Source organism: Crinia signifera, chromosome 1 (assembly GCF_055691185.1).
Source record: "Crinia signifera chromosome 1, ASM5569118v1, whole genome shotgun sequence".
In the NCBI taxonomy this organism is placed as follows: domain Eukaryota; kingdom Metazoa; phylum Chordata; class Amphibia; order Anura; family Myobatrachidae; genus Crinia; species Crinia signifera.
The window spans coordinates 334,973,104-334,999,272 of record NC_139217.1 but is presented as its reverse complement, the minus strand read 5'-3'; the positions used below and the strand labels follow the sequence as shown (position 1 = coordinate 334,999,272).

General features: G+C 46.6%; 1 protein-coding gene across 1 annotated transcript in view; it reads right to left on the bottom strand.

Moving 5' to 3' along the window:
* The window catches only part of TBC1D10A (TBC1 domain family member 10A), a 42,313-nt gene extending 24,808 nt beyond the window's left edge, over positions 1-17,505 (bottom strand). Inside the window, exon 1 of the mRNA XM_083145319.1 lies at positions 17,104-17,505. Within this exon, the coding sequence (XP_083001445.1) occupies positions 17,104-17,285 (182 nt within the window). The 5' untranslated portion in view covers positions 17,286-17,505. The remainder of the gene's footprint in view (positions 1-17,103) is intronic.
* Between the last annotated feature and the right edge of the window lie 8,664 nt (positions 17,506-26,169).

Here is a 26,169-nt window from a genome sequence, read left to right as displayed (position 1 = left end):
TCTTAACCTAGAAACAGGTATCATATTAAGCCAATTGTGTGACTCATACGGCTATTTAAATGAAAAGCATCAGAGCCTCCACCTTACAGTTCATGTTTAAAAGTATTTGTGTACGCAATACACATTTTACGTGATGTAAACATTGTTAGGGCAAGGGATGGCTGGATTAAACGACCTTGGTTAGGACCGATTGTGTTTTAGGCTTGTAGTACAGGCACGACTACTTAAGACAATTATAATGGGGCATACACATGGGGCGATTTAAGCCCCATTGAAATGAAGCATAAATAGCTGTGTGTATGCCCCACAGCGATAGCGGTGCGCCTTTCCGTGCGATGCTATCGTCGGGCTAGATATTCCAAGCATGCTTGAAATATCTACTCATGCCCGGTGTTCTCTCCCCAGAGAACACTGGCCTGCTAGATCTCTCAGCACACATTGCTGGTGCAGTGTTGTGTGCCGAGAGATCTGTGCTTAACTAGATTGCTCAGCACAGAGCTCAACTCTGACTCACTTATGACCCGTACCCTTGTGTACAGGTCATAAGTGAATTCCCTGGTATTATGTCACAGTCTTGTTGCTTGTGGTCTTCATTTGAGTGAGCTAAATTCACATATAAACAAACAGAGAAGTAGGGAGGATGAAGCAGATTGGAGAGGTAGGGAGGAGGAACCAAATCATTAGATGCAAAAGGGGTGAATCAGCTGTTGCTGCAGCATTACAATGCCAGTAATGGCAGACTGATCTGCCTATGTGGCAACAAGCAAATTACCGCAGTGTGAGTGGATTCATCAGGCGAATCCTTCCAGCACCTAAATGAATTCCCCCTAAATCTCAAATAATATAATCAGGTGAAAAACTACATATACATTTACTTAACCTGTATACGCCTAATTAATAATCTAACGATAACTTTAGATCATCTTATTATAGCAGGTTGCTCGCTAGCAAACACCTCTGAATTGTTCAAGAAGAATACATACACAGAGGGCAATTCAATCGTTTATCACACCAGATCTCCCATCTGAATTGATGGAAGAGCGGGGTTGGGGGTAGCGTGACATTTCAATTTGGTTTATTGCGCTGAGCCCAGACAGGCCGGACTTACAGTAACTGCGTAATATGGCTAAACTCAACCAAAGTGCTGGTCAGGATGCTAAAAGTGCGGTCTCCATACATAAAATACTGAAGGGTCTCCATTAAGGTTTAAGTAGCCAACGTAGTACATAGTTAGCTAAAGCTGGAATGCAGCAAAAAACACACGACAACTTACTTATACTCCTTTCCCACTGCTGCCAATACCCGGACTATTACCTTGCTGGCCAGGAAGAGGCTCAGTGGAAGAGGGTAATCTGGGATCAGTGACCCAGGAAGCTAGCCCGGCCAGCTTGCAGGTTGGTCCAGGGAAAGACATGAGTCGCAGTTCAGTTTAAACAGGTAAGCCAGGTTAATGGGACCCAGGATGTATTACAGCTTAAGAGCCTGCGCTTGTAGATGGTATCATCAGTGACATCGATGATGCCGGCAATAAAGCATGTGCAGCCGCCAGTATGGAGGGGTTTCATACAGGATGCACCCGGGTTACAGCCGTATAAGAAATACAAGTTTTTAGTCTCCATTTTAGTCTCAAAGGGGCATCTGGTAACTGAAAGTTCCTGTCAGCAATAGGATTGACTTCTGCATCATCTACTCTGGTTAAGTCTAAACTATAATTCATTGTATATAATATTATTAGGAATACAGCAAAGTACACAGGTTGTCTCACTCTACATGGTAAATTTACTAAAGTTTCTAAAAATGAAAAAAAGAGGGGTTGTTGCCCATAGCAACCACTCAGATTCCTAGGGTGCAATAGATAAATTTCATTTTTAGAAGCTTCAGAAAATTTACCTCTGCCTAGGATACTTGGGCAATAGTGTAGGAAGTGAATTTGGCATAACATGATATAATTAACAAATATTGATTTAATGGTTTTCTTGTCTCGTGTTATGTGTACACATTGGAAAACAAAACTTATTATTAAAAACCTGTTTTCACTAACAGATGCTGTTTATAATTTTGCCTATGCAGGATATCTCATCCATATGACAGACCATAGTTCACATTTGTACAGTATTACACGGTTTCATTACTCGCTTTATCAATTTTACCTCAGACATCAGACTCAAAAAGCACCCTGTTTTTCTCAAAAAGCCCCCTGCATCATCTCTGTACCTGACCCCATGACTGCTACCTCATGCAGAATTCTGTCACAGATGGAATCGTCCCACAAGACTTGTGCTTACATCAAAATGTTATTTAGTACAATAATAGAACACAATGAACACACGTAAAAAGGTTTCATTATCAAAATAAGGTACTTGTGGAGTATCACGGCTCCCATCGCATGCCATATTTAGTGGCATGAGATGGCATGCGATGAGATGCGATTTTTACCGTTTTAGCTATATTTAGCAAAAATCGCATGCAATCGCATCGCATCGCATGCGATGGCATCCGATTTTGCATTGAAATGCATCCAAATGCATGGAAATGTGTTGCAAACATGTTAAATGGCCCCAAATGTCATTTTTCAGAGTGTACCACCCCCACTATCAACGCCAACCCGAATCGTGGCGAGCGCAGCGAGCCCGCGAGGGGCGGCGGTACGTGTCCTACGACCTTTTCATACCCCCACTATCCATGTCGGCGTGGAGTTGAGAATAGAAAGTGTGGCGAGCGCAGCGAGCCATCGAGCCCGAAGCGTGGCGAGCGCAGCGAGCCCCGCGACGGGACGCGGACACCTGTGAAGCCTGCGAGGGGACGCGGATACCTGTGAAGGTATCCGCGTCCCCTCGCCACGCTTCGCGCTCGGTGGCTCGCTGCCCTCGCCACACTTTCTATTCTTAACTCCACGCCAACGTGGATAGTGGGGGTATGAAAAGGTCGTAGGACACGTACCGCCGCCCCTCGCGGGCTCGCTGCGCTCGCCACGATTCGGGTTGGCGTTGATAGTGGGGGTGGTACACTCTGAAAAATGACATTTGGGGCCATTTAACATGTTTGCAACACATTTCCATGCATTTGGATGCATTTCAGTGCAAAATCGGATGCCATCGCATCGCATGCAATGCGATTTTTTAGCATACGATGCACATCGTGGGAGCCGTGATACTCCACAAGTACCCAAAATAATAATAATAATAATAATAATAATAATCATCCAATTATTGTGAGACCGTGGTTCCCCATGAGTTTCATAACATTCATAAAATCACTTGGCAGGTGGCCTTCTGCCTTCTATTGTTGTGTTAATGTATAGAAATCCCTGCACTCAATGGGGCAGATGTATTAAGCCTGGAGAAGAGATAAACTGGAGATAAAGTGAAAGGAGATAAAAGCACCAGCCAATGAACTGTGGGGTAGATTTATTAAGCATTGGTAAGGGGAATATACACTTTCCTCATGCGTTATGGCTGAGTATGGCACTTCCCCTGATGTATGACACCCGCAATGCGGGTGTTTAACAGGCGGTGCTACACGGGAGGAGGCATAGCACAGCTACAATATTATATTGCATGGCTTCTACCTAATACCAGCAGCACCGACTTTCCGCCCCCTGCCGCTATAGACTTCAACAGCTGCAGGTGGCGATGCCCTATCCCCACAGCAGGGACAGCGCTGTTCCTGCTGCAGGCTCTGAGCTGCGCTGGAGATCTTGCGTGAGTAGCGAGATCCCGCGCATGTGCAATCCATATGCAGGCTGGGGGGGGGGGGGGGGGGTATTTACTGATGCACTGTCAGCAAGAGGAGGCTCCCCCGCTTCGGCAGGCAAGTAGGTAATACCCTCTCTCCTCGTGCTTAGCTTAAAAAATATTTCTGCCACTGTTAGAATTGCATCAGTGTCCACTGCCGACACTGGGCCAGATGCACTAAGCTTCAAAAGTGGAGAGTTATAAACAGCCAGCCAATCAGCTCCTACCTGCCATGTCACAGTCTGTGTTTGAAATATGTCAGGAAGGAGCTGATTGGCTGGTTGTTTATCACTCTCCATTTTATCACTTTTGAAGCTTAGTGCATCTGGCCCACTGTCTTTTTATTTACCATGTAGTTGTCCTGATTTGCATTTGTACTGTAAATCACTATTTTCTTGTTTGTTTTTTTTGCTCATCTATGTATTGTCAGGAACCCTTGTGGCGCCATATAAACAAACAACAACAACAATAATAATAATAATACATATTGTCGGTCTCCCCTTTCGGCTTCAACTTGTTAATGAAGTGGAGCAGGGAGTGTTATAGCGGCGCAATAAGGGGTAATTTACCAAAGGTTCTAAAAATGAGGTGATGTTGCCCATAGCAACCAATGAGATTCTTTCTATCATTTCTCTATTGCATTCTAGAAAACGATAGCCAAAATCTGTTTGGTTGCTATGAGCAACTATTTTCAGTTTTAGAACCTTTAGTAAATTCACCCTTTAGGGCAGGGATGGGGAACCTTCGGCCCTCCAGCTGTTGTTAAACTACATATCCCAGCATATCCTGCAACAGTTTTAGCATGGCCAAATAGCAAAACTGTAGCAGGGCATCCTGGGATGTGTAGTTCAACAACAGCTGAAGGGCCAAAGGTTCCCCATCCCTGCATTAGGGCATGAATGTCCAAACTATGCCCCTCCAGCTGTTGTGAAACTCCCAAAGTTCCATCATGCCTTGCCACAGTTTTGCTATTAAAAAAGTATGGCAAGGCATGCTGGGATGTGTAGTTTCATAACAGCTGGAGGGCCATAGTTTGGACATGCCTGCTTAGGGAGTATTCAATCTTTCTCCAGCTGTTGGATCTTCATGGGAAAACATCTGCATTCAAGAGGTGTGTGCCGATATTGCTGACCGTCAGAAACGTAGGCACACATTGAATACCCCCCTAAGTGTATAGACAGTAAGCTCTGAGGTTATCAATTTATTTCTGGAATTTCACAAACTTCCCTAACAGACTAATGAACCGGCTGCTGTATATGATTAGTAGTCACCTCAGCAAACTATTATATTACCTGTATAAAAGTACACACAGGTCCTAAAGTAATAACCAGCAATTTGTGGGCATCAGCGCTTTTCCTGCTAGCTAGTTGTAAAGATTTCAGCATGAACCGCCACCATATCCCCATGTGTACGGGGCGACGGTAGCCAGGAGCAAGCTCCAGCGACCGGCCCTGAAGTGATCACCAGTCGCAGGAGCGGCTTCCCCCGACCGTCGCTGGTTGCTCGAGTGATATATCCGTGTGTACGGAGCTTTAGATCTGAAGCATCAGGTAACTTCAAAGAAAAATGTAACTAGTTTAACCTAAATAATTTACATCTGTTGGCAATCTCGCTGCATTAGCACAGATGACCACACATCTACAGGCTATTATATTTGTATTAGTACGTTTTATTTATATAGCACACTTTCTCCAACAGGACTCAAGTTATTAACAGTTTCTAATATAGCGCATACATATTCTGCAGCGCCTAACAGAGTATAGTTGAACATTCACATCAGTCCCTGCCCCAGTGGAGCTTATAATCTATATTCCCTACCACATGTACACGCACACACATTAATTCTAGGGATAACGTTGTTGGGAGCCAATTAACATACCAGTACAAATTTTGATTGGAAACCAGAATTGAGATTACCTGAAGGATAAAAAAAGGGGCAGACTAGATGGGCCAAATGGTTCTTATCTGCTGTCAAATTCTAGGTTTCTATGAAACCCACGCAAGCACGGGGAGGATGTACAAACTCTGCACAGTTAGGGCCATAGTGGGGATCGAACCCATGACCTCAGTGCTGTGAGGCAGTAATGCTAACCATTACACCGTCCGTGCTGCCCAATTTGGGACTCCGTTTACATCTGTGTGCTTAACTATGGTCACAGAACATCTCTGGTTTCCCAGATCTCTATACATTTTGGGGGTTATTCTGGTTGATTCGCAGCCTTGCGAGTCCACCAACCCTCACCTTGCAAATGGTAGCCTGGTCGCCACCCATTCACAGTGTGTGATCGCATGCACTGGCTGCGAATGGATGTTTTATATAAACATCCATTCGCAGCCTGCGGGGGGAGCACCCACATCATTCGATGGTCGCCGAATATTGAATTATGTGGAAGGCGCACGCACATTTAAGGTTGCTCAGAGCAACCTTAGATGTGCGTGGGCATTCTGAAGGAAGTGGGCAGGCAGCGGACATCCGGTGATGTCAGCTACCCGCTCCTGGGGCCCATGTCAATGGGTGATTTCCATGGGAACACCAATGAAACGCTGGGTATTCCCATGGGCGAGTCTCCCGACCGGCCCCCCATTTAGAAAACATTGAGCTTGCATGCGAACAAACAGACCTGAATAAGGTCCTGTGTTTGCAGTCATATTCACAGCTGGAATAATGAAGTAACAGACAGACATATGTTGTACATCGTCTAGGGTACACTCACTAGGTCACCTACTGTACACGCTACCGCACATCGTCCATTTAGAATGTCCGATGCCAGGTCCCCCTGCAGGAGATATCACTGGGTACACACCCATTGTGTAGTGTGTACCCAACTTTACAGGTACGCTGCAATTACAGTTAGAGTAAATGTGAACAGGAAAACATGTTGTCGACATTAATAAATATCATTTAGAAGATGTCGACAGCGTGCTGTCCACTTTCTGAATGTTGGCATATAATATAGATCTTCAAACTTTTTTAAATCATGTAGTTATTTTATCTATTGCACGAGTTAACAAAAGAAAAAAAAAAACACGCTGAAAGCGATTTCTTTAACACCTGAAAAAGTGTGAATGTTTGGGGTTATTAAAAAAAAAAAATGGACTAATTACCACACACTAAGCGGCCAATTAGTCCTGATGCATACTTGGCAAATAAAAATGGTCTTATATTGTGACTTATGACCATTGATCATTATGGTGGTATCCAAGTAGAGGCCTTTTTTATTGGGCAAAAATGGACCCACAATTACACATGGGATCCTGCAATTGATCGCCGCAAGTACCAAAATTGCAGGTGAATTGCATAGTGTATGGGGTCTATAGGCACACAAAGCATAATAACTGATAAGTGCTGGCATTGAGGCCAATAGGACAGGCCCCCCCACATGCTAAAATGATATCCCCTAAATATGTTGTTGGTAGGAAGTGGCCTTGTAGACCACATACTTATTCACCCCTCAGTCTTTGATGCTTTGCCTCTACTCCCTTTAGGTGGAAGATAGAGCGCAATTAAACATTTGAACTGATCCGATGATTTTAAAATAAATTTATTTTCACCAAACTTTATTTTTTTGTACCAATAGAACACCACACACCTCATGCTGGGGCTCCTGACCATGTATTTAGGGAGGTGTACGTATGCTCCTTATTTCATGTTGAAAATAGCATTGTGCTCAAATCTCTCTATGGCTGGGAAGATGGATAAAAGTCTCGCCAAGCCCAATGCCAGGCGTCAGATTGAGTGATGTAAAGCACACCGACAGTGGATTATGGAGCAGTGGAAATGTGTTCCATTCTGTGGAGTGACAAATCATGCTTCTCTGTTTGGCATTCAGAGGAGTGAGTGAGTTTGGCAGATGCCAGCCGAACATTTCCTGTCAGATTGTATTATGCCAACTGTGAAGTATGGTGGAGGATAATGGTATAGGGCGGTTTTTTAGGGTTTGGGCTAGGCCCTTTATCTCCAGTGAATGGAATATCTATGCTTCAGCATATGAAGACATTTTGAACAATGTTATGCTTCCAACTTTTTGGCAACGGTTTGGGAAAAGACCATTTTTATTCCAACATGACTGTGCCCCAACGCACAAAGCAAGGACTATAAAGACCTGGTTTGATAAGGTCTGTGTGGAAGATCTTGACAGAGCCCTGACCTAAAGCCCATAGAGCACCTTTGGGCTGGACTAGAAAGGAAATTGCGAGCCAGGCCTTCTTGTCCACATCAGTGCATGACCTCATAATTGCTCTACAGAATGGGCACAAAATCCCACAGAACACACTCCAAAATCTTTAAAGAAGAGTGGACGGGGACCAACTCCAAATTAAAGTATATGCATTTAAATACAATATCATTACACTTGCACATCACATAGTGCAAAAAGTATGTGCACATACTTTTTGTACTAGATCGCATCGTATCCAGTTCAAAGCGCACGCTGTTGTAGTGTCACATGAATTTTGAACTGGATGTGATATACAGATGGAGCCGGCATTAACTTTGCAGCGGCCGGCTCTCGCCAGGGGCGTATGCGCACGAGACGTGGCAACGGACCTTGTCCCGGGCCCCCGCTGCCTCCCCCGGTGCCCCGCCTAACCCTGCCCATCTCCCTGAAGCGGAGATGGGCAGGGACCCGCAACACCACCTTTCGAGAGACGGGGACGCACATGCGTGTGAGACACACGCGCATACCAGTCTCTATCGCCAGCGCTAGCCAGAGGAGGGGATCTAGCGCCAAGCAAAGAAGAGACACGCTCCATCTGTAGTACAAAACACTGATTCAGACCCATTCACTTCTACGTGATAACACAATGTACAATACCCATAGCAACGAAACCTATGGTAGCCCGACATTGTATATTTTTCTGCACAACCCTACATGGGGTGTGAAGCAAAATATGGGATTTATAATTGCGATCCTGCTCCACCTTTACAGGTATGCACTTGCCATTTTAATGTCACACCATTGGCACTGTTACATCACAGAACATTCATCAGCCAAACACTAAGGGGGGTATTCAATCCCCGCCGCTATTTCTGACAGAGGACATAGCGGTGGGCGCCTATTCAATGCAGTAGTTCCCGACAACATTGAAGAGGCAGCTGAAGAAAACACACCAAACTTTAAAAGCAGTCAGGTCCATTTTGCCTAAAATGTCCATGGACTGTTAAGATCATGGCCGGATCTCGACAATCCACGGCCTTTTTCGCAGATACTCCCCCTTTTCGGCGATCGGTAAGTGGAACATTGAATCCCGCCTGCCGATAAACTGGCGAGGACCTAAAACTGTCCAGGGTCCCAACTGGCTATCCAATGCCTCTAGTTTAACTAATGCACAGTTAAGCTGTGTACACACGGAGGCGATAGGGGCTGAAATCGCTGGAGACCATATTGCCAGTGATGGGAGTGTGCCCCGCGCGCTCCCGTTTTCAGCCCCATTCCAATCTCAAGCTCCTGCGATCAGCTGATTACCTCTGTAGCTCCCCCTGCAGAGGTTCCTTCTCATCAGCGACATCGCTTATTAAAAGGAGACACTGAGCAATATATTGCTCAGTAATGTATTGCTAGCAATATATTGCTGAGCAATATATCTCCCCCCGTGTGTACGCACCTTTAAGGTTAAAACTAGGTCTGTGCCACTTGGCAAATGAAAGTTCAAATTATGAAACAAAGACAAATGGGCTACTAATTTTAAATGTGTTCACAGCCACCAAAAGGGATTCCATGTATAGTTTTCATTCTAGCACCCTGCGCCTATCAAAATCCAGGAACTGCACAGATTTGAAGAGTGCAAGAATGTACACTTTATACACATATAAGCATGCATAGATATGACTTTATTCAGCTAACACATCAAAGGACTCATTATTAATCATCACATTTACAATGTCAGCTAGTTGTGATATTAGCACCCAAGATTGCATGGCAGAATGTGATTACTTCGGGTGAATGTATCACCTAGTATGGACAGGGACATGGGCACCAAAAAGAGCCCATCCTTGCAATATGCAGAGTGCGGTGACAGGCTTTGTGCTCAAGCATGGTCAACCTGATCATCATGCACAGCAGCGGCGTAACTAGTTTTTCGGCGCCCCCCTGCCGACAAGTCAGGAGGCGCCCCCCTGTAAAAAAAAACGGAGCGGAGGGGAGCCGTGGTACGGCGGTCGGGAGGGGGGGTTGTGTTTCTGTGTGTGTGTGTGTTTGTTTGTATGTATGTGTAACGTGTTTGTGTGTGTGCGCGTGTGTGCGTTACCTCTGGCCGGCTGGCCGCATCCGTCTGCGCCGGGTCCCGGGCGGCTCTCCCGTTACTGCTGCTAATGAAAAAGTGACACTTGGAAAATGGCTGCCCCCATACTGCAGACGAAAAACTGTCTGCGGTATGGGGGCAGCCATTTTCCAAGTGTCACCTTTTTGGACTAGAACAGCGCTGCGGCTGCCGGGACTCGGGAGAGCTGGGACCCGGTGGTGCACGGTACGGCGGCAGAAGGCAACTATCATCCCGCAGCCCCCCCGGCGCCCACATACCCTCAGCGCCTCCCCGCCACCGCGGGGGCTGCGGGACGATAGTTACGCCACTGATGCACAGCAGCCACTTACAGCAGAGGGTCCGTGGGGAACCCTGCCAGAACCTCATCCTTGGTCTGTACCCAATAGGTTACAATGGACTACCACAATCTGAAGATTGCTGTAGATGCGGTGACCAATATTGGTAAATCGGGCTGCATTGCATCCCCCATAGAAACCTATGACATATGGATGTTGCACAGTTCTTACCTCAGAGGAGAAGAGATAGTGAAGTCTACACCATGTAACCTTCTTTATGGGGTTAAGAGCTGTAAATGTAATTTCCTATTACATCATTGATTAAAGCATATTAAGGTCTAAAATTATATTAGATTAAACATTGCATACACACTTCATGAGACTGAAAAGCGGTTCACTCTTACAGTAACACAGGCTAATTAATGGATGGCAGCGATGATGCTGGTGCGCACATCAGCGCTCACCACAAGGCCATACACACTCTGAGATTTTAAGCTTAAATTAGCTCAAAACCTGAACACTTCTGAGCGAAAAATTACCTAGTGTGTATGGGTCTTACGTCCGTTCACTGGTCATCTCAGAGTGGTGTGTAGGGAATTCAGGAATATGTAGGGGACTTTGAGTAACATAGTCTAAAGCAGTGGTTCCAAAAGGCAATCCAGAGTTTCGGGATATCCCTGCTTTTACACAGATGGTATAATCAAATTGACTCCGGACTTAATGAAATAAGCCGAGCCTTCGCATGTATATATTTAAAAACCTGGACTGTTTGGATGCCTTGAGAACTGTGTTCAGGAACTTGGCTAAAGGAAGCACAATGGGGTATATGAAGGCACATTGGGACATTATGGGATTAGTTGAAGCATTGGTAAAGGGAAGCCCTGAGAGGCATATGGTAGGTCTGAGGGGCAATTGGGGACAAGATAGAGGCTGATGTAAGGGTTCAGAAATAATTTTGGCAATTCTTTATTATTGGTTATTGCATGGCATATTTATTTTATGACATTTTGTTTGCATATATTGCCAAGATAAAAAAAGGTAATGTGTATCCCTTTTAAAAAAAAGACAGCAGGCTGGCCATAAATGGCAGAGAAGATCTACTTCAGCAAGCAGGCCTGACTGCCAACTGAGAGAGCATGGTAACAACCTGGGAGCCACGTCACTGAAATTAATGCATAGACTACAGTTTGATAAATAATAATCCCTGACACACACTGGTAGAGAAAATAAATCAGCGTTCTAATACAAAGGAATGTTAGGTTCCATGCAGATGATTAACACTGCCTGCCCAAAAGTACTTTTCACACTGCACTTGATTCTAACAGCCTGAGAATTGTGTAATGCCGAGAAACCTGTGCCAGAACGTTTTGCTAAGTTACAGAATAAATATTTCTGAACATTACACAACTCTCTTTAGAACAGAAATGTAAAAGTTAGCAAAATTATATATAAGAAATATTGATGTTTCATAATAAAGAAGGCCACAAGAAATGCAGGAACATTATCCGGACCTTGCAGGTGGGAGTGGTAAGAAATCACTACCACAGACCTGTTGGAAAATACCATGAAACCTCTTAAATGTTTTCTTAGAGATCTGGCTATCCCTGGTGACGTAGATGGAAAATACTTCATAGGTCCAAGTGTTCTTAGAACGCATTACAGTGGTTAAGGTAGGCCTGAAGCCTTGCAGAGAATAAAGGCCACAGCTGTGCCACAGAATAACACAATCTGTAGTCTTAACAAAACGGAGAGCACGGAGGACTGTTTACAGATGTAGACATAGCATGTACAGTGTCCATGCAGAACATTTCTTTAATAAGATCCTGGTGATTTAAACAAAACACAGTATGTGTATGTGATTTGTATAGAGATAACCACAGCACTCTATACCTTCTAAAGCACTGACAGTTTAGATGAGGAGATGCAGAGAGGACACGTGGGGTTTGCAATAAGTTTCTGAATGCAGAATATTATATTTACAAAGTTAACAATCCATTTTTTCAAAGCATTAGCCAGAGCAGTCTATGCAAAGTTAAGCTCCGTCTTCTACATTCTGAGGGACTTGTTTCCACTGCAGCTTCTGGTGACTCAAAATGAATCCCACTCATCTTGCGCTTGTTTTGTGGGAGCATGAAGTAGTTCCAGGGGCCAGATCTAACTCCAAGCTCCTGAATGCGTTCATGGGCCAGAAAACCCACCGGTTTGCTGGACTTGTGGGCAGGTGCATTGTTGTGATGGAGAAGGGCACCACAAGTGAGAGTTCTTTAACAGACCCTGGAAATATTTCAGCACTTGCAACAGTTATTGGTTGGCGTACCTGTCCCCAGTGATGGTGCACTGTAGCAGAAGGGTTACAGTACCTACGCAACTTGTCTTGGCCACAAAAACCACCATTTGTTTGGCCAAGCTGCATTTAAATCAGAATTTCAGTGGCGGCATACTTCCAACTGGGGTCCACTGGGCTGACTGTTTAGTCTCTGGATCGAAAATGTAGATCCAGGATTCATCACTACTGATGACCACTATCAAATCTGACAAACATGTTGCAGCTCCCAGTCACATGAGCCTCTTTCTCTCAGCTGATGGGGCACAAAGCATGCAGAAACCTTACACAGTTTCAGCTTTTCATGGACTATCAAGCAGATGGATCGCAATGAAGTACCAATCATGTTCTCTAAATGGCCTACAGTCACCCTGGCGTCTAGTGCATACACAGTGGTTTGGGGGGGGGGGGGGGGGGGGGGGGGGGGGGGAGAGCTTCATCCCTAAAAAGGACCTTGCAGCTGGATAAAACTCTCCTGCTGTCACAGACCTCTCTTTTAGCCATAGAAGATTATGTTCTTGAAATGAACCCTGCTGACAGTACTCCTTCCATGCTCAGTGCTGCTTATATATGACTCTGTGCCTTGACATTTACAAAAACTTTAATCAGACATGACAGTTCACAAACAGACAGTAAATATGCCCATACACTAGCTGATAAACATGCAATTTGGACACTTTTTATGCGATTGCGGCAATCAATCACATAAAAAGCCTCCAAATTGCATGTATCTGACAGCAGGTATGAGGCAATGAACGGTCCCTACAAGTTGGAGTTGCTACAAAAACAGGAAAAGCAGGATCGCAGCCCAGCCAGAAAGGCTTGGCTAGGATCGCATGCAAAAAGGACAGCATACGATAGATTGCATGCAATCCTGCTGCCCAGGAAGGTCTTAGGTGGGCCAGGGGGCAATCACGGGCAACTTCTCCGAGGGGAGAAGTCGCCCTAGTGCCTTGATGGATAACCTTGACACTCCAGCTGTTGTTGAACTACACATCCCCAGCGTGTTCTGCATCACATTAAGCATGGCCAAATAGCAAAACTGAAGCAGAGCATGCTGGGATGTGTAGTTGGAGTGTGTAGGTTAGCCATCAAGGCCCTAGTGCAGTGGTGGGGAACCTCAGGCCCGGGGGCTGTATGCGGCCCCCGTAGCCAGTCTGAGTGGCCCGCCCACCTGCCAGCTTTGCCGGGAGTAAAGTACAGGGGACTTTTTGCGAGAGGTCGGTAGTTCTTGCGAGATTCCTCTTAATTAACAGCAACCAGAGACTGTCAGTCCTATTCAGCAGCAGCCGTCGGAGCGTGGGACGGCTGCAGCAGGACAATTTGTAGAGACATTTTTACATATGGCCCCCGAAGGATTTTTCCACCATAGAATTGGCCCTTGGCACAAAAAAAGGTTCCCCACCCCTGCCCTAGTGTATGGCCAGCTTTGCACACCCCTCACAATGGCGGTGCAGGACAACAATCATATGAATCTTTGTTGCTACTAAGTTTTTCTAGATGTTGAGAAAATATATACTTACACCTATGTTAAAAACAGTTGTTGCCTACAGATGAGATTAAAGCAAGCTGTTGCAAATTAATAAGTACTAGCATGCCCTACAAGTCAAAAGCAGACAAGGCATGCTGAGACCTGTAGTACGCTGAATGCTATCTACTGTGCTTTAAAATATCTATAAAATGGATATTGGAACAGTCAATATGGCAAGCAGGAGGCAAAGTTAAATATTTTGTTTATACTCTGGGCATCCTTTACCACTCGATCTTTAAAAGCCAGAACACACAATACGGTTTGGCAAAACTGCTCATTAGTAAAGCCACAGACCTCTACACACACTATTAATACAAGAGTTCTCTTTTCTGTAATGAAAAAGGAGGAACTAAGGCTGAACTATTTTTTTTATATATACATATGGAGGGTTTACATTTCCTTGAGTCTTGCAACATATCAGTTACCCAAAAAATGTATTACAAGTTGCTCAAAACGTCCTGTCATATTTCACTGAAAGAATGTACCAAGCTCTGGCCAATAATATTCTAGGAAGTAAATGTATAACATCAGCAGTAGCACACACAGCAAGGAAAAACAAATACACCAGCTCGACTAAAAGATGGACATATATAGACAAAAAAATGGATTTATTTTTTTTCGTAGCTCCATGTAAAACCTTTCCTCACAAATCAGATAGAACTATATTAAAGCATGACCTAACACAAGTACTAAATGCTTCGGACTAATAAAACCAGAACATCCTGACTTGAAGGCTTAGAAAAGCAAAACACATGAATTACATTAGCTATATATAAACATGCAAGCATGTAACAATATTACAGCCATTTCAGCACTGCACAATGATCAATATTTGGCTGATAAAGACATAAGGACTTTGACACGGTACCATAGTGCCACATCCACTTACCGATTACACAGAAAGCTTTTATAAGAATACAGTATTTTGTGGGAAACTGAACATTTACACATTCACTCCCTATTCTGTACAAGAAAACTATGAATCAAGAAATTAAATTCACTCCTTAAATAAATAAGTAGACAAGATCATGAGAGATGCAAACAGCCACAAGATTTGCTAATTTAGCCACAACATTTAACAGTAGCGATACTAGTTTCCATCCGCTGCAGGGACCCTGCCGCTGACTTCCCATGCACAGCAGGGACCCCGCCGCACACTGCCCATTCGCTGAAGGGACCCCGCTGCCCGGATCACCGTGCTGGCAAGTACCAGGGGAGGGGGGGGGGCCGATGTGGGGTCCAAAATACCAGTTCAGACCCGTTCACACTGCAAAAAATAAGGGGTCTGAACAGTGTAGGATCCTTATTTTTTACAGTTTTGAATTACTGGTTTTCTTGAACCGGTAATGTAAAACTAGCGCTTTCACATTGCAGCTATAACCGCTTTGAAACAGTTTAAAATCGGCAAAATACCGGGTTATAGCTGCAGTGTGAAAGGGGTATATGATGTTTGCTGTCAAACAATTGTCAATTTGTCAGCTATATAATAACTTGATTCTTAATAGACAGCGGTTGACAAGGTACATTTCAAAACCAGGAGCCAGCAGTCTGACCTAGGATACGCCTCCAACCATTGGTATCAAAAGACTTAAAAGTACATGCCAGCAGTAATTTTCAGAAAGATGTATACAAAGTTTCTAGGATTTTTATCTACCCCAGTTCTAGAAAACTGAGAAATAAAAAGGTGGGTATAGATATTATCTTAAAAACTTGCAAGAAAACAATGTCTAGGAGGTAAATATAGATTTGAGCCACTCCATTTATACATAAAATCCAATATTTTCAACCTTCATCAGGGTGGGCCTTTCACAATACAAATACTGAATTTTCTGGTCTTTGAAAAGGTGACTTTAGAATTGAACTAAAAGATAATGTTTCCATAATTTGCATATCTATGATTCATTTCACAGACCAATGGAATCCTCCTAATGCAATGAACCAACAACATATTTTTTACCATTATGATTTAACAACCCAGAACTTAAATGTATCAAGGTGCAGGACTTCCAGTGACTGAGAATTTTCCTATTACTGATCCCATTTTCATGTAGCTAACTTCACATGTGGGTCCAAAGTTACACTTTCTGACATGGCCACCTTAGTAGCAAAGTTGCAGATGTAACATGAAATGATAATTCACAAACACTTTTTCCAGAAACCAACTGGTATGACACAATGGATGTACACACTAATCACACACAGGGGCAGATTTATTAAGCTCGGTGAAGTGATAAAGGGTCTGGTGTTTATCACCGGCCAATCAGCTCCTAACTGTAAAGTTACTGGCTTGGTTTGAAAAATGACAAGTGGGAGCTGAATGGCCGGTGATAAAGTGGTTCTCAACCTTGGTCCTCAAATACCACCAACAGTTCACATTTTCCAGGTCTCTACACAGAATCACAGGTGAAATAAATAGCTCCAACTGTGGATATTTTTAAATGTGTCAGTGAATAATAAGTACACCTGTGCACCTGCAGGGTGACCTGGAAAACGTGAACTGTTGGGGGTACTTGAGGAACGAGGTTGAGAACCACTGCTATAGACCACAGACACTATATAGAACTCCTATCCAAGTTATAATGATTAGATATAAAACAAATATTGTACAAATGTAATGTTAGTAAACAAACCTCAACAACCCGTATTTACTCCTACTCTGGATCCTGCGCAAACATACTGACAGTGTCCTGTGCCCTCAAATACCACCTATACAGTCTGCACCAGCAGCCCACCACAGAGCCTGTGTATCAGTACAGACACACATCCTGAGCCACCAACATAAGGGGCCAGTAAGAGGCACTATGCCCACCGACCCCCACCCCATACCCGGACTCCACAAATCACAGTGACGTGTTGCTGTCCCCAGGGTGCAAGCGCGCACCTGGGAGACGGGACACCCGCCGATCCCACTAGTGGCAGGGAGGGGGGCGCCCCCCTGTGGCAGTGGCCATGTACCCCATTCCCCACTCCCGTACTCACGGGCCTTCGTTGCTCTCAGACTTGATCAGGAAGCCGTACTTATCCGTCCTTCTCTCCGCAGTGAACCCGTTGATCTCGGAGTCTGAGCCGATAGACTCGAGTTCCGGATCGCTGAGGGTCTCCCTGGTTCCACGCAGGCTGGCGGAGGGGGACACGCTGTCCTCCCCGGGGCTCCGCGCCATCCCGGATCCCCCACCGCTTCAGTAGCACGGAGCCATCACTTCAACCGGCCCCCGCCGCACCTCCTACTCCGCGGCGCTTTCCCTTCCACAGCGGCGGCCTCACTAGCATCAGCCTGCCTCGCAGCGTGTCGCCCAATCAGCGATCAGGATGCAACACGCCTAACCAATCAGAACGCGCCACTGCTCTCAGTTAACCAATCGTGATAGAGAACTGGCTGTCAATCAAATGCTCAGCCTGCAATACACAACATTAATTATCTTCCATCCCGACTTCTCCGTCAGCCAATCAGCCGCTGTGTTACCGATGCTCAGCCAATAGCTGTTTGGAGCTATGGGGTCGTGTTGTGTGTCGGTGTGTGTGATACAGTACTCTGCTGTTGCTGCTCCACATACTCTCCCGCTGTCACTCACTGCGGCTCCGCCCCGCATCAATCACAGCCCCAGGAGCTGTCAGCCGCCGCCAGGTAGCCCCGCCTACCCCTGTCTCACAGCTGGCAGCTGAGAGCCACTGAGGATGTGTGACACCACAGCCACATAAACATGCAATGTGCGGAGTCCACTTTTGCTCCCAGAGGAGTGCAATGTGTGCGCTGCTGCTACCTCCTTAATCTGCTCGGCGCTTTCTTAGCGCCCGTGAATTTGCCTCCTCTACAGGAATGCTCAGAGACAGAAGATAGGAGAATAGCTCCACATGCGCCATCTAGTGGCTGTTGCTACTACAAATACAATAGTAAAATATGCTCATAGACTCGTTGGGGGCCAGATGTACTAAGCTTAAAAAAGTGTTGAGGAGTGTACACGGTCTCAGGCTGAGCGATTTCTATTAGTCAAAATCAAGATGAAGCCACCGGAGATATAGCTGCCATGCCCAGCCGCTTTAGCCAGTGTGTACAGCCAAATACAGCGTGCGGCTTGTCAAAATTGACTTGCCTGCATAGTCTATTTTGCCAGATGATAGCAATGACGCAGGGTGCCCATCGCTATTGACCGCAGTGTACACGTGGTGATTCTGGCAAACCTAGGCGATTTTGACTTGTCAAAATCACTGAGTGATATTACCCAGCGTGTACACCCCTTTAACATACCTCCCAACAGGACCCTCTCCGGGAGGGACAGAATGCTCTGCTTCTTGACTTCCTTCTTAATCTATGTTTGCAATCACCTGTTTTAAACAGGTTCATTGATAAGTAATGCCTTCCACCACAGATGATGGCAATCATAAATTAAGAGGAAAGTCCAGGAAAAGAGGATTGTGTCCCTCCTGGAGAGGGTTGTTTGGAGGTATGCTGAGAGCCAGATTAAGGGGGCCTTTTTGAAAGGGCCCCACCACAGATGAGATCTCTGAGCTGCAGTGCTGCGCTCCATGCGCTCATTGATAGCTGCAGTGCCGGCTCTACCTTTAGGCAGCTGTCTAGGGTGCCAGGATCTGGGGTTGGCGCCATCAAGTCTATTAAGGATGTCTATGAGGATCCTTGTTGTACTTAATGCAGGTGGCATTAAGTACCCCCCATACTTTCCCTTGAGGCATAATTCCCTACTTTGCTGCCCCCTCCTCCTTGTACTATATTGTAGGTGGCAAAGGGGGCCTCCAGGGAAAGCAGGGGACTTGCCCACATTCCCGAAGTGGGGCTGGGAGGACCACCCAATTTTCCAGCCTCCCTGCTATTCCAGAATGTTTGTCAAGTATGCCTTAAGGGGTTGGAAAGTGGGTATTGGTGGCAATATGGGAAGAGGGGTGGTGCAGTAAGTTGAAGTTTTGCCTAGGGTGCTGTGAAGCCTTACACCGGCCCTGGATAGCTGATTGGTAGCAGTACGAGGCAGCCGAGTAACACCTCAGCTGTCCAATAGTATGGGCAGATTACAGCTCACTAGCCAGAGCGTGCAGGCTGTGCAGGAGGCGCGTACCTCCCAACATGACCCTCTCCAGGAGGGACACAATGCTCTGTTTCTGGACTTCCCGCTTAATGTGTGATTACCATCACCTGTGGTGGTACAGGTTAATGTAAAAGAAAGGTGTTTCACCACAGGAGATGGTAATCGTAAATTAAGAGGGAAGTCCCGGAATAGAGCATTCTGTCCCTCGTGGGGAGGGACATGTTGGGAGGAATGGAGACGGGATTCGGCCGGCAGCACCAGTGTGTGGACTAGCTGCAGAGGAAAGACAGTGGCTCCCTCTCATATCCCTTTCACACCAGAAATGCAGAGACAAACAAAGCAGGGACATTCCCGGGTTGGGACCCATTCACACATGCTTTTGAAGCAGGGACATTCCCGGATCGGTACCCTTCATACCAAACCCGGGTTGACCCTGCATTTCTATCAGAATATCATTAAAAATGGCCTTTTTTAGGCCCACAATAGATTATTGATTATTAATAATTAAGACACAAAACATTTGTAGTGTTTTAACCTTTTTTTACTTGTGTAAAACAAATGAAAAGGCATATAAAAGTATAAAACTTTGCCTATTTCTAGGCACAAAATTACAACATAAATATAATGGCACATTAGTACACATATTAAACATCCCCCCACCCCCGCCCCCCATTACACATATCAAACATCCCCCCACCCATACCTCCCAACTTCTGATTAAGGGGGCGGGGCATATGCAAATGAGGGTGCGGCTTATGCTAATTAGCCGCGACCTCATTTCCATACGAGAATAGACGCTGTGCGCATGCGCACAGCGTCTATTCTATTAGATTGGAGGGTCTCCCAACTGCCACCCCCCGCAGCGGGACAATGCCTGCCGCGGGTGGGACAGCGGGACAGGACCCGAAATCGGGACTGTCCCGCTGTAATCGTGACAGTTGGGAGGTATGCCCCCACCCCCGCCCCCCAATACACATATCAAACTTCCCCCCACCCACACCCCCCGACCCCTAAACACGAACATTTTGACCTTATAAAACAGGCCATTATTTTTGTAAACTTTAGTGAAAAGTGCAAGGCAAACATCGGCCATTGTAAACAACTAACATGCTAAATGCACAGGCATATAAAGTTCAGCATATAAATAAAAAAATAACACTCTAAAAACCCAACCTCCCCCCGCCCCCCCCTAAATAAAAAATGTGCACTAAAAACAGCCATAAAAATTTAAAACTGCCTATTGCAATTGCTTGTATACAGGGTATTCAGGTGAGGCTGGTGGCGGGTTAGGAGGGTGATAGTAGGGACCTCTGGAATACGGCGGGTAGCTATGCTCAGTGACAGTAGGGCCTTGGTTAGCACATCACTCTCATGGATGGTTTCAGCATCTGCGTGGTTAACGGAGGAGTTTAAATCGGGTTCATCTGTGAGTAGTATCGGTGATGGTGGGCCAGATTGGGTACTGTCCATCGACTCATTGTCATCATCAACCAGTGTTGAGAGAGTGGCCGAGCTGGAGGATGACAGGCTGATGGGGTCACTCAGCACAGTGTTTCCGAAACATGCTGTGCACAGCTCATAAAAGATCGTATCTTGCCTTGCAGCCCCGCTCTTATTCCGATTGCGGTCATGTATGCGGTTGAATTGTTTCTTCAGCCCCTTCAGCTTGTTCACCAATTGCTGCTGGCTGCGGAGGAAGCCACGCGATGCCAGGACCTTGGCAATGTTATGGTATATCTGGGCATCCTTCACAGTGCCTGTAATCTGGCGCCGGATCTCCTCTTCCCCTCTAATGCTCCCTCACCTCATCGTTTGTCCAAGGCATGGCAGCCACACTTGCAGGGGTTAAAACGCACTTTTGCTGACTTGCAGGGGTTAAAACGCACTTTTGCCCACAGCACATGCACTCTCTATCTCCCTGCACGCTGTATGCTGCCTCTGGGCGTGTCTGTGAGCGTCCAGCACAACAGGAAGTTGCCCTGCTAGCAAATCAGCATTAGCTGACATCAGCAGAGGCAACACGGGAAGCAGGGACATGTCCCCGCACCTTTCACACCAGCCAGTAGTCCGGGAAGGACCCAGGAGCAACCCTGCTACCTAGCAGGGTTGGATTGCCAGCAAATTAGACCGGTATTTTGTCCCAGGAACCTTTCACACCAGCGCTAGTACAGGGTTGTTCCCAGACTCAACCCAGGAATTTAGGCTGGTGTGAAAGGGGTATAAAGGCCCCCATACACTAGCCGATTTTGGTCAGATTTCAGCCAGATCAGTCGGATCTGGCCGAAATCGGACCAAAATCGGCTAGTTTTGATGTCCCCTCAGATCCGATGCGCGGTCCCGTGCGCATCGGATCTGCGTCGGGTGGTCGGACCTGCTGCACGTCCGACCACCCGACTTGGGACCTAGTGGGGCAGCGCGGCGGTGGAGGGAGCAGGGGGGGCTGGGGACGCTGCGGGGGACACGTCTGTGTCCCCCGCTGCGGGGGACAGGTCTGTGCGGCGAGAAGGTAGAGGGAGCAGGGGGGGCTGGAGACGCTGCGGGGGACACAGGCTGCATAGATCCGGGCAGGGGGAGCCGGCCGGGAGCTGTCAGTAATGAATAAAAAAAAAAAGCCCATACAATGAATGGGCGGCCTGTGATTGGCTGAGCGCTCTCTCAGCCAGTCAGCAATTGGCTGAGAGAGCGCTCAGCAGCCAATCACAGGCTGCCCATTCATTGTATGGGCTTTTTTTTTTTATTCATTACTGACAGCTCCCGGCCGGCTCCCCCTGCCCGGCTCTATGCAGCCTGTGTCCCCCGCAGCGTCTCCAGCCCCCCCTGCTCCCTCTACCTTCTCGCCGCACAGACGCTGTCCCCAGCAGCGGGGGACACAGACGTGTCCCCCGCAGCGTCTCCAGCCCCCCCTGCTCCCTCTACCTTCTCGCCGCACAGACGCTGTCCCCCGCAGCGTCCCCAGCAGCGGGGGACACAGACGTGTCCCCCGCAGCGTCCCCAGCCCCCCTGCTCCCACCAGCTCCCACCTCTTAGCCCCCCCCCCCCCCCTGCTCCCCGGGTTTTTTTACATGTGATAAATCGAGACGATTTATCACATGTAAAAAATGGCACATCAAGTGCCAATCTAATCAAGCTCCCCCGGGGAGCAGCCGGGGAAGCTCAGGGGGAAGTCGGGGGCGACTTGTCCTAAGGACAAGTCGCCCTAGTGTATGGGGGCCTTAAGTCTCTACTGCTGATTGCAACGGCAAACAAGTAAGGCAGCCTGCACTTAAATGTAGTAGATGTTTGGGCAGTTACTGGGTCATATATGTGTGAATAATGAGAATAATGTCCAATTTCTAGATGTAGATGTATCCTTGCATAATGGTTGACGTTGACCGTGGCGTTGCATTAATGGGGGGGGGGGGGCATGGGTGGGTATACAATTAAAAATCGGGTCTGGGGGCCATTATAATGGCATGCGATGCAACCGATTTTTTAATTGTACGGGAAACGTCTTTAAAGCCCGAAAATCGGGTCGGTCGGGTCTCATCGCATACCTTAAGTTATGGTATGCGATGGGACCCGATGGGCGCCCTGCTAGGAAACAAGTACCTAACATTTATTTTAAACCCTTAGCTTTATTTATTTATAGGTATGTAAAATATTACGATTGGCAAAGGACAATTTGAAGAAGACCACCATAACCAGCAAAGATTTATAAGGCATATTGGGCATATCGTTTCTGGATTTTGTTTTGCATATGGATACCAGCAGCAACATGTTGCCTATTGCCTCATCCACCAAAGGAGAGCCAAACAACAAAAACAGACTTCAGCCAACATAGTGCTAGGCAGGTGTCTTTGTGCTGGTTCCACGCACGCTCGCTAGTTTGTCCATGTTGTGATGTCACACACACCGCAAGATGAGTCGGAAGGCCCAAGCAGTGCCCACAAGAAACAGAAGATCATCATTTCTAATACTTATTATAATAGGCTTCCATTTCCCTATGTCAGCGCTGCAGAAATCGCTGGAAAAATGATCGCTGTGCCATCTTTCCGTAGATCTGCACATGCATATTAGAGTCTGAACCCTCTAAAGCTCAGACCCTACACTGCTATGATGCTGCCAGCAAAGAGGATGAAGGAGGACACTGCCAGGACTAGCAACAGAAATTTTGGGGTCCCATATAACATATCTGAGGGCCCCTCAGATGCTATCAACCCTCATGCTAGAAGATAAACTGGGGCATTATGGCCTGCGTTCTACCACACTGATAAGTTCCCTCACCCCATGGCTTGCTCTCTATTACACTGATGCACTCCCTTATCCGAAGCTCTATTACACTGATGCGCTCCCTTAACCTGCGGCGTGCTCTTTATCACACTGATGCCCTCCCTCACTTGCGGCCTGTGCTCTATCACACTGACGCCCTCCCTCACCCACGGCCTGCTCTCTATCACACTGATGCGATCCCCACATCCTGCGCTCTATCACACTGGCGCAATCACTCATCCAGCATCTTGCACTCTATCACACTCACATGTTCCCTCAACATGAGAGGTTTCCAATGTTCCAGCTCATCCAAAGCAGATTTCAACAATTTGGTAACATTCATTTTATATAAGGTATGTATTTGCTTGGGAATGTAAATACGAAGTGCAATAAGCACTTGAGGCCCATCTAATACGACCTCCCCTAGCCCAAGTAGGCTGATTCTGCGGGCCTATGTATAGGCCCTGCCACTTGTCCTGGTTGATGTAGAAGCCAGATACAGAGCCATACTCCCCTATTTTTTTGTAAGATGGGCATGAGTGTAGATTCAGGATCCGTGATATATAAGAGTAAATTGTCACCAAATGCCACAACCTTAGTTTCTCTTGAAACCCATCTTAATCCCACGAAAAAGAGGCCAGGATTGGAGAAGGTGCTTTTCTGTTGCTTTTAGTATTGTACTTTTTCCACTTCTCCTGCACTCCTTCGAAATGCCTCCAATCGGCCTTCATAAAATCTAACACCTTTGTTTTTGTGTCATGAGTGTCTTTATTCTGAACCATGCTGCTTGGTAGTGACTGGATCCCAGGTTTTAACCCACATTTACTCACAATATTCTGTTACCATTTGTAAGAATTAAGTCTAATATTGCGTCCTTCCGAGTGGTCTCCCTTACCAATTGCCGGAGGGATGCTCCTTACAAGGAATTCCGAATGTCCCTGCTTCTGGTGGACTTTGCAATAGACACCTCCCACTTCACATCAGGTAGATTAAAGTCTGCCATGATTATTACCTCTCCTTTTAATTACATTTTATTGACGTTCTGCAATAGGCTCTTATCAAGTTCCAAGAAAAAAATATGTTGTGTGTTTATCAGCAGCTACAATCGTGGAGGTATGCCAATGAGAATAGAATAGTGTGGCGAGCGCAGCGAGCCACCGAGCCCGAAGCGTGGCGAGCGCAGCGAGCCCCGCGAGGGGACGCGGATACCTTCACAGGTAGACGCGTCCACTCGCGGGCTTCACAGGTGTCGGCGTCGCCACGGACACCTGTGAAGCCCGCGAGGGGACGCGTATAACTGTGAAGGTATCCGCGTCCCCTCGCCGGGGCTCGCTGCGCTCGCCACACTATTCTATTCTCACTCCACGCCCTAGTGGATAGTAGGGCATGAAAAGGTCGGAGGACGCTTCGGGTTCGCGTGGATCGTGGGGTGGCGTTAAAAATTGGGGGGGACATTTAAGGGTTAATGGGCTCTGTGGCCCATTTAACATTGATTCCTATGGACAAATCGGGTCCATTGAGCCATTTAACATTAAAATCGGGTCCATCGCGGCTTTTAACATTTATTCCTATGGTAAATCGGGAGCATCGCGTCGCGGGCATCGCGGGTACATTTATGGCCGGCCGCGACGCGACCGACACAATTTCCATGTTTAACATGGGTTTCAATGGGAAATCGCGGGCATCGCGTCGGTCACGTCGCGGCCAGATATAAATGTATCCGCGATGACCGCGACGGGCGCCCAACTAAGTAGAGTACCGACAATCTTCCTTCATGCCATCACATCAGCCCAGTGTTTGTGCCACGTTTGCATCAAGTTTTCTCTAACACTGCCATTCTTTTGACATGACCAGGTTCCCTTCCAGGAGTCAAGTATACATTACACAGCTACCTTGAGATTGTGGTTCCTTCTCCTAGGAACCAGATTGTACTGTCTACTTTTGCTGGCAGGCTAATTGTATTGTAACAGTATTGGTGAGGTAGCTTCATTATTCTATGCCAGTCCTTTCTTCCCCTGCCAGGGTGATTACTATTTCCACCCAGCCTCTGGGACAGCCTATAGCAGCTCAGTATGGTGGTTTTGCAGAGTAGCTTGGTAAATTGCTCAAGGGGGCCTTCTGCCCACTTATTACATTCAACACCTTTGGTGCCGTACACCTACAGATGCAGTGTTTGGTCATTCAATTCTCAGTGTAGCTCTGGGGTAACCCTGTCCTGGAGACACAGCTTTTGTCTCATTGTCTCTGTGCCTAGTACTGGATAAAGTAGTTAACGGTATTTATGTACTTAGCTGGCTATATCCATGTAGAGGGCACAGGGCACCCACCCTAAAGAACCTTGCTTGCTGGGGTTCGTTCTTATCTACCAGTTCTCTGAATGCTTAGCTGTGGTTTTTATTTATGCATGTGCTGGCCTTCCTTCACCCTCCCCTCACTCCTCATTTAACTAGCTTTCTGTGGCTGGGGGCAGGCTATAGTGTAGAGCAGGCATGTCCAACGTTGGCCCTCCAGATGTTTTGAAAATACACATCCCAGCATGCTTTGCCACAGTTTTGCTATTAGAGAATGCTAAAACTATTGCAAAACATCTGGAGGGCCAACGTTGGACATGCCTGGTGTAGAGAGTCTGTGACTGCTATGACAAATTTTGTAACTATATGGTGCCCAAACTCACCCAGGGATGGGCAACAAATGGCCCTCCAGCTGCTGATGGACTATACATCCCAGAATGTCTTGAATCAGTTTAGGCATGGCCAAATAG